The 9,498-nt window shown below is 41.4% G+C and overlaps 1 protein-coding gene across 1 annotated transcript; it reads right to left on the bottom strand.

Moving 5' to 3' along the window:
- Positions 1–2,655: 2,655 nt before the first annotated feature.
- LOC109422420 (WD repeat-containing protein 35) lies at positions 2,656–7,349 on the bottom strand. The gene is made up of 7 exons (XM_019697216.3): positions 7,048–7,349; positions 6,519–6,921; positions 6,014–6,462; positions 5,560–5,953; positions 5,403–5,506; positions 3,411–5,232; positions 2,656–3,349 (listed from the first exon to the last, which is right to left on the bottom strand). Exons 1-7 carry the CDS (start codon positions 7,069–7,071, stop codon positions 2,988–2,990), a joined length of 3,558 nt encoding a protein of 1,185 aa, XP_019552761.3. The 5' UTR covers positions 7,072–7,349; the 3' UTR covers positions 2,656–2,987.
- Between the last annotated feature and the right edge of the window lie 2,149 nt (positions 7,350–9,498).

Here is a 9,498-nt window from a genome sequence, read left to right on the forward strand (position 1 = left end):
TAAAACTGCAGTGGCATACGTGAAACCGCGCATAGCTTGCGAACGAAACATCCGATTTGGGTCATCTTTGTTTTGTTCTGTTAGTTTTCACATAAGGAAGGTTTATGAGCCGAAACATATTGGAAAATTAAAAGTTTTTAAAATTGAGTTTTCAGACATTTTGAACGGGGACTGGGACTTAACTAGGGACTTGAAACGTCAAAAAACGCAGTAGGCAAGACAAAGTTTGCCGGGTACAGGGTTTTTAATAAAAGTTTTTCATCAGACTGCACACTGATGTTCATAGCCATGATTGAGGAAGTCTGATCATAGCAGGTTATACTACGCAGTTGTCACAATTTTTCAAACCTGCGTCCAGAAAGCATCAATAAGTTAACCCTCAAAGTCCCAGGACAAACTTCTTTTTTTTAATCGTCTGATACTCAGGATCTGTAAAATATAAAAATAAGCGGTTTTCAATATGATCGATGGGAAGAGTTGTACTTCATGCAAGAGTAGTTGTCAAACCGGAAGTCCATGTTTGAACATGTTTTTGCACCGGAAATAAGTGTTCCCTGGGGCAATGTTTTGGCGAGTCGTCTATGAATCTGGTATTTTATAATAATTCTGAAATGTTTAACAATTTGAAATGGTAGGCCAACGCAAGAACACAATGCTGAGGCTGCTTTCTGGCATGAGATGCATCTGAAACTTGGTCCCAGGAGTGTACTTCCGGTAGCACTCCTTAAGACCCAATTTCGTGATCATAATCATTTTGCACCTGAAGAGATGATTTTAGAAGTTTGGTGTCCATGAAGAATTTGTTTCGTATATTTGAGCCCTTCTTTTAAAAGTATTATTCATGTTATTAATCCACCTAAAATTCAAACACGGGTCATACTTTTCGCCAACGAATTATTACTAGATCATTGCATACTTTTAGGCGTTTATCGGTTTCTGTCCCAATTCACAAAATTGATTCCAATTTGTAAAAGCACGCTTCGCTAAGAAATTTAAGGCCCGATTTAGATTCTACCTTGATTGATCTGCCGAGAATTAACAACGAATTATTGAAAAAGTAGCCTAAAGGCAGCTGTAGAACATATTGCCAAACATAGCACCAGGGAACACTTATTTCCGGTGCAAAATCTGGTTCAAGCATAGACTTCCGGTTTGACAACTACCCTTGCATGAAGTACAACTCTTCCCATCGATCATAGAGAAAACCGCTTATTTTTATATTTTACAGATCCTGAGTATCAGACGATTAAAAAAAAGAAGTTTGTCCTGGGGCTTTGAGGGTTAACTTATTGATGCTTTCTGGACGCAGGTTTGAAAAATTGTGACAACTGCGTAGTATAACCTGCTATGATCATAGCGAATACATAGCAGCTACACACCAAATTTTTGGAAATGCTTTCAGCACAAAAAAACAGCAAAATAAATTGCTGAATTTCAGCAAAATTTTTGCTGAGTATCAGCACAACGTTGCTGATCAACTGTCAAAATTGCTGGATGGTTCAGCAAGTTGATAAATAATTGCTGATACTCAGTAAATTAGTATTGCTGAATGAAATCAGCACAAAAAAATCAGCAAAATTTGCTGAATTCCATCAAACAAAATTTGCAGTGTAGAAACATTCGATTCGAATATTCATCACATTTGCAATACAGCTAGGGGCTGTCCATAAACCACGTGGTCATGAGGGGGGGGGGGGGGGGGGTTCGGCCAATGACCATTTTGTATGGACGAAAAAAAAATTTTGTATGAACTAATGACCACGCGGGGGGGGGGGGGGGGGGGGGTTGTCCCAAAAAAATGACCACGTGGTTTATGGACAGCCCCCTACAGTAACAAAAGTTTGAAAGTGGCTTTGAAGTTCGCCTAACAAGCAGCTTCGGGAAATATTGAATTATATACACAAATGTGACTGATTGGCTGTAAAACATGTAAAACTCATCATTCAATAACTCTTGAGTCGAATGAAGAAGATTTTTTACAAATTATTTTAACAAATAAAAATGGCCCCCTCGTCGATCAATTTCACCCCACTGATCAGTTTCACCCGAAACCACGGTATTTGTCATTTTCTTCGTAAGGAACATGGAACAATTTTCCGAAGGATTTCAGACTAACTAACGCTAATTTTTCCCCATTGCCTGTGGACCCATATTTAATTTGGACTAATCGATTATCCTGTCACAATTGAGTTGTGATAGGCATTAGTCGATAAAGCACTCGATCCCAAATAGGCACAACTCGTTTTATAAAGTCTATTACCCTGTTAGGATTACTTTGCCAAATTTCCAAGGGATCTCAAAACCCTTTTCCATATACATATTGACATCCATTGGTTGGACAGCCCTCCAACTTGCAGATTCGGATGCAAGGTGTACTTTGTACTCCTAAATTAGGAGTCCTAATTATCAACTTCAAGAAGCCGTTCAAGATTCGTTACTTTTATGATGCGGTTTCGAAGGTACATTGCTTCTCTCTTAACATGATGCTACTAAAGTCCAGATTTTCTCTGAACCTTATTGAACGGTTCTCTACGGACTCCATCGAGCATATTTCCATCATAAAAAGACTCAAGATCGACCGGGAACAAATCCTCCCCCCCCCCCCCCCCAGCACGGTCAAACTGGATATCTGCGAGTTTACCGGCTATGTGACCTTTGATTGCGGATACACCTAAACCTTGATTTACGTCCACTATTGGCTTAGCGAAAAAAAATTCTACCGACAAAATAATGATCAAAATACACATTTTTATATTTTTGTACACTTCTCCTAATCACGAAGATGTTTTAAAAAATATAAAACTGTTGAGTTTGCGCATTGTCTTAGCGGTAGAATTTTTTGTCGCTCAGCCAAGCATGGACGTAAAAAAAGGACAAGGTGTATTTTTAACAAATAAATTGAAATGTTTTCTGCTTTCATTTGTAGTCATTTATGAACAAACGTGCAAAATCAAACTTTATTTGTGAGTAAAAATATAACAGGCGACTCAAACGTCCACAACGCCCTTTGTGGCAACCGGTGCATGACACAGTGGGCAGGTCTTCCGAATAGTAATTTCCAGTGGATTTGCAACATGGTAGCACGTCGTGCACTGCCAAGCTCCGGTTGGATTAGTCAGCGGTTGTCCCGATGCAGTACATGGTGGAAAATGGCTGCCACAGTTGGGACAGAGAGTGCTGCAATCAGCTACCGGAGTTTCGCAGGTAAAACAGGTTACGTTTTTGGATTTCCCATCTTTCGGCTCGTACCGGGAGAATATGTTGATGGCGAGCTCTTCAAACTGCTGTCGACGAACTTCCGCTATGTTCTCGAGTCCTTCCAGTTTGATGAAAGCCTTCGAGCAAGTTCCTAGGGAAGAAAAGTAAATGGAGACGGAAATACATAGGGATGGAATCGGCAATCAACTTACCAAACGATCGATCAGCACAGCTTGCCAATGCTAGTAACGAATACAACGCTTCCACATCGAGTACATCCTCATATTCTCGAAGGCGTAGAGCCGTTATGACAGCACTGTGCAGAAGTCCAGAGCGGAGTTGTCGTTGAGCCAGCAGCATGTAGTGGTACGCTTCAGCATGGTGCCAGATATTCTCGATCAGTACCGAATCTTCCGGATTCATTTGTGATAGCACTGATGCTCTGTTTCCTCCAGTCAATGAGATCTGTTTTTCAATGTGTTCCTCGGCAAGTAATCCGGACAAAACATACAACTGTTTTATTCTAACGAAATCTGATTTTTTATCGGCTTCGCTTTCGGCCATTTTGACCAGCAGTCTCGCAGCATCCAAGAACCGGCCAGCTTTCTTCTGTAGCTCGATAGCTTCTGGAAGTTTGCCTTCTTGCAAAAGATGAGCTGCATGCTTGCTCAAAAGGGCACTTATCTGAGGCATTTTGTATTTTTGAGCAAGCTCAACAGCCAGCCCCCATTGACGTAGACCTATGCAAGTCGACACAGCCGACTTGACATCTCCCAGCTTGAGATAAGCGGCTACCGATTGCTCACACATTCCCACGGTTGCCAACATTTGCCCAAGTTTGGCCAACTGGGGACTCTTCTCAGGAAGCTTGTGCATACAGCCAACAAGTTCATCGTACTGCTCCAGATGATAGAGAGTGTCCATGAGACCGTCAATGTAGTGGGCCTTCTCATAGTACTCCTTAGCGCTTTCCCAAGCTCTCATGTTCATGAAGTGATGGCCTATTTCTTTCCAAGCATGTTCCATCTGATGATCAGAGATGCCTGGGCCCATTCTGTAAAGTTGAACCGTTCTAAACCAGTCACAGAGTGTTTGTCTTAAAGTTATAGCCAAGTCTCGTCGGTCTGTGTCGATGTATAGTTTTTCTGCTTCATCAAATTGCCCGAAGAAAGCGCAAATTTCCGCCTTCTGTAGCGCTTCAACCTGAATATTTTTCAATCTTTTGATCAACTGTATTCCAGGATAGTTGCTGCAACGAACGAAAGCAGACTCCGCAGTTTCCAAGTCTAGCTTCTTCAGAGATGCTTCAGCCAGCAATCTCCACAACCGTGGATGAGAGTTGTCTTCGATGAATTGCTTTGCTTCTGATATTCCGACGTGAGACAATAGATCTTCAGTATCTCTCAACGATTTTACTCGCAGTTGAAGGATATGTTCTTTTACATTTGGAATGGCGTTACCCTTGATGATTTCATCCAAAAGCACTCCAGTAATTTCCAAATCTTCGAAATTGCAGATGTATCCGGAGCAGGTAATCGGTTCTTCTGGATCGGCTCCTCGCAGTATGTACATTCGAGTCTTTTCCATAATAGCCAAGAGCTGCGGGTTGTCCCGTGCCCAGCAGATGGCCCAAACATCTTTGCGTTCGATTCGTCCTTCAACTGCTTGGCTGTCATCCGAATCTTCCCGTAGCGCCACCGTTGTCAAAATTCCATTGCAATCGATCAACGCGGCACGCGTCGAGTTGCAGTTAATGGCCATTTTGTAGCTACGAGTCTGTAGGTAGTGCCGATTACGTAAGACCAAATGCGGTAGCGTATACTCGTGAATCTGCCCAGATTCGCGACCAACGAGCAGCAATGTTTCGGAAACGGTTATGCAACAAATCGGATCCTGGCTGGGATCACTTCTGGTCGGGATGTCATAGGTTTTGCTCGAATCGAGATCGTTGAGTACCTCCAGAGCGGGAGTATCATCGATGTGGTACTTTTTGTCTTTCTTTGCTTTGACATTTGCATGTAGAGTTGAAGCTCCCTGGCGGTAAAAATATGAGTTACCTTACGAATGAATGTAATCAGTTAACAAATAACTGATTACACTCATTCGTAAAGGGCATTCTGCTTATAGGGTTCAATAAGTCGGTACAAGTAACACATCTTAAAATATTTGCTTTTAAATAAAATTTTTGGAAGCTTAAATTTTACCTTCGGAGTGTGGTAATGCCACAGTAAGAATTGATCCTTAGAAGCAGCAATTACGTGAGTTGAATTCATTGCAATGAAATTAGGTCTGATATCAATATATTTCGCTGAAAAGAATAAAACTTAGTACTGTGAGGTGGTTCTACAAATGGTAACTTACAATCCACAGTAGTGCTGATAGAGTTACAAACTAGCAGCTGATACATGTAGTCCTTGCTTTTACTGTCATTCATGAAACTAAACTCCTTCGCACTGATTTTGGTCTCCACGGCGAGTACGCAGTGGTCCGTGGTTGCCGTCATAGCAATAATAGGATCCACCTGCTTCGAATAGCACTGATTCGAGTTGGTGTCCCAAAATGAAATAAGTGAAGATTCTTCGGTTTTCGTAGCCTCCAAATAGCAGACAGTTTTGTTGAAATAGCACCACGTATAATCTGGACGGATGTTCGCAAAGTATATGAATGAATCGACGGACAAGGCTATTCGGAGGGATTTACCCTCCCACGACAGAGAAGTGATTTCTTTGCCGGGTATTTTGAGAGATCTAATGTGCTGAAAAAACAGGTTGACATTAGCAAACTGACAAAACATTTGGTGAAATTGACTACTTACCACACCATAAGGTGTATAAAACTGAACTTGATTCGTTTCTTTGTCATTCAGGTTGGTTTTCATGCCACAAACAGCGATAATCGTACCGTCATGATTCCACATGCACGATATGGCCTGCATATTGGTATCGACAATTACAGGAGCTTCATCATTTTCGTTCCTCATGATCTGCATTTTTCCATTTTCATAACATATTGCTAGAACTGGTCGATTTGGTGATACCGCATCATGAAACCAGCACAGCCCCACAACGGTGATACTTTTCGATGGCGTAATGTAAACGCACTGAATGTTCAGTTTCATTACAAAGATTCCTTGGTTGTCATAGAGATGCAGTTCCCCCGTTTTGATGCTGAACAATAACAAACGACCATCCGGACTCCATTGGACACCCGTCAGAGATACATTTTTCAGATCCTTACCCCAAATTCGATTGCCATCCACAGATCCTGTGCATTCAAAGAATTATCAGTTAGTTATTAAAAGTTCAAAATAGTTTGCTTACCAACGATAACCGTTCCATCATCGTAAACAATACAGATTTTCTGACCATCACTTGTCCACGCCATTCCCTTGACTGTGGACTTCTTTCTATCATTGGTCATTTCCTCGTACCACGAGCCCTTGTACATCATCCAAACCATGATGACCCCATCCCTGTCCGATGAGGTTAGCTTCTGCTGCGATTCATTCCAGGTTACGACATGAATGGATGATTTGTGCCCTTCCAGAGTTTGATTCATCGATAGATTTGAGGGTTGCAAAGACTTTCCGGACTGCGCTGTTGTAGCCGTAGCCTGTTCCAGCTTAAGCACTTTGAGCAGGCCGTCTTCCCCTCCGACGGCCACGTAGCCCTGTTCCTTGTTCCATGCTATGCAATTGAGTCGGGTGTTGTTCGGAATAGCAATCTGAGGAAGAAAAATCCGTATTCAGGCACACCAGATAAAACCGTTCCACAAAGGAGTAACGGTACTTTGAGAAAGCGCTGAAAACTGGATTTGCACTGAAACCCATTGATATTGAATGGAACTTACCTTTTTACTAAGATAGATGAACATCTTGCAGTCCAATTTTTGAAAACAACTTCATTAAATAAGTACAACCATCACAAAAACACTAAAATTTTCGCTCAAACCGAATTTTCACCTGACATTATCCCGCTGCTTCTGGTTGTTTACGCCGAAACGTTGCCATAGCAATAATGGCGTCAAGTTGATCGACGAAACCAGCAAGAGAGCGAGAGCGAGTGAGCACAACGCGCAACAGGTTTTCGACGAAGAGAACGTAAACAAACGCCAAGCGAGAGCAGCATGTCAACAACCGCCGCCCGCTCACGAGGTCAAGGGTACGGAATCGATGAAAATGATAAACAGAACGCGGGGTGGACGCTTGTCTTCGGAGCTGGTGCGGACGGTGGATGCAACAGGTGGATTGTTTTGATTCGCTTTTATTTTTTTCATTATCGTCGCGTATGTAATTGAATAGTCAACACACTTTGGTTGTGTCGTTCGAGTTTTTCTTCTTGTCGCGATTATTGTTTGTTTTTTGGTAGATGGAAATAAACTAGACGATTTACCTTTTGCGCGGTTTGGTATACCTATCAGCAGTTGAGGAAAACCATGCCTTTGACTTTTGCGGTATTCATTGAATCAATAATAATTAATTTATTAATTTTTTTCACGGTACACATACAAATTTATACTTAAGTTCCGAATATAACATCGTCGCCACTACAACTAATGCTCCACTAAAGTTTAATCTTCGCATTGTCTCCCTCATAAAAGGTATGAACGTCTCTTCCACGGACCAACGGTCAATCCCGATGATTATTATGTCCCTATGATTTCGATATCGTCCGCGAATCCCTGGAGCACATGCAACCCCATGATAATGACTCCGGTCCTTTGCACACCAGCTCTTCTTATCGCTTCTTCCAGTGCTATGTCAAGCGTCACACAAATCAATTTGATCAGCTTCGCCAGAAAACCATGTATGTACCTTCATTATCTGCCATAACTCGTTGCTCTTCACTGAATCGTACGTCGCTTGCAAATCAATAAATAGGCAGTTCTTGCTCAACCCATTACTTCAACATAATACGGTGCAAGAGTTGTTACAGGTACTCACCACCATGCTTGAGACGCTCGGCCGGGAGTTCGTCTTTTCCAGCAGTAATGTTGTTCTTCGGCTCTCTAATGGATGTCTTTACCTCGTCTAGCGTTGGAGGTTCAACAATACCTCGAAGTGCTCTTTCCGTCTGGTAATCACCATTGTTTTAGCTTTCAGCAATTTTCCATCACAATCGTCGCACATGATGGAAGAAGGCGCTGTGTTTTTGGCACTATTTTTATGCAGGTTAGTTTATGCACTTTCAAATATGTTGTGCACCTTGTTTATGGCCTGCATAAATCAATGGAGGAGCATTCAAAGCCAACCCAAGCAACCAAAAGTTCGGATAAAATAGCATGTTTGGGCTTAATCAGCTATTCGAAGGACGATGAAAAGCATTCTATTCAGCTCACTTTTTAAGTAATTAATCGAACTTGAGTTCACAAAAAGTACACATGTGGCGCTGAAAGGAACGCTATTCAGCTTAAAAATAAACTTCGAAAAAATGAAAAAAAATGTGTTTAGTCCCCAAAAGTAATTAATTATTAAGAAACATTAGTTCATGTGGAATCCAAATTGACTAATACCTTGAAATAATTTTTGATGTTTTTTACTTACTGAGATTTGACCTCGGGTTCTCCTCGTTGAAAGTCGGTGCCTTACCACTACTCCATGTATGTGTTGTTAGGAACTGTGGGATTTTACTCAATGTGCTGATCAGTGAAGAGAATTGTCAGACAAAAAAGGCACATAACAAGCAACAAAGAAGACGCGGCGATAACTCTGTATCCCAACTGGTAACAGATAATGACATGATCTCGAATTTTTTTGTTGCAGACAAAATGGAACCTGATTTTGTTGCGTACTTTTCAAACCGTGAATAATCAATTATTACCAACCCAAAATCGAAACTTATTGATGATACATCTTCAGCAGCGTTGCAATGTTTACCGACTCGAAGTTACCGCTCGAAAATCACAATGCAAGGCTTAAAAATCTCTAAACTCGTGGTGCACGATCTTTGTCCTATTCTGTTCAAGTGGGGACAATCCTATGTCGCATTAGGTAGAATGTCGCAACAAATTCAGGTTACGACATTATCGTTATTGTTGCGCGATGGTTTAATTTTGATTCACTGTGCTGATATAATTTAGTAGAGCTCAATCTGGTTCGCATGTGAACTTTATCTGAACTTGGAATACTTTTTGAAGTCGAAAGTTCGAAAGAAGTTCACGTGGAAATTCTTGTGAACTTACACAGTTTGACATTTTCAGTTTGTTGTGGTTCGCAGTGCAAAGCAATAAATTAGGGCCAGTGCATCGACTTTAAGAAAAGATACTAAATTTTCAGCTTGGTTTCCAGTGACTATGATTGCG

This window comes from Aedes albopictus, chromosome 3 (genome assembly GCF_035046485.1).
Source record: "Aedes albopictus strain Foshan chromosome 3, AalbF5, whole genome shotgun sequence".
Classification (NCBI taxonomy): Eukaryota; Metazoa; Arthropoda; class Insecta; order Diptera; family Culicidae; genus Aedes; species Aedes albopictus.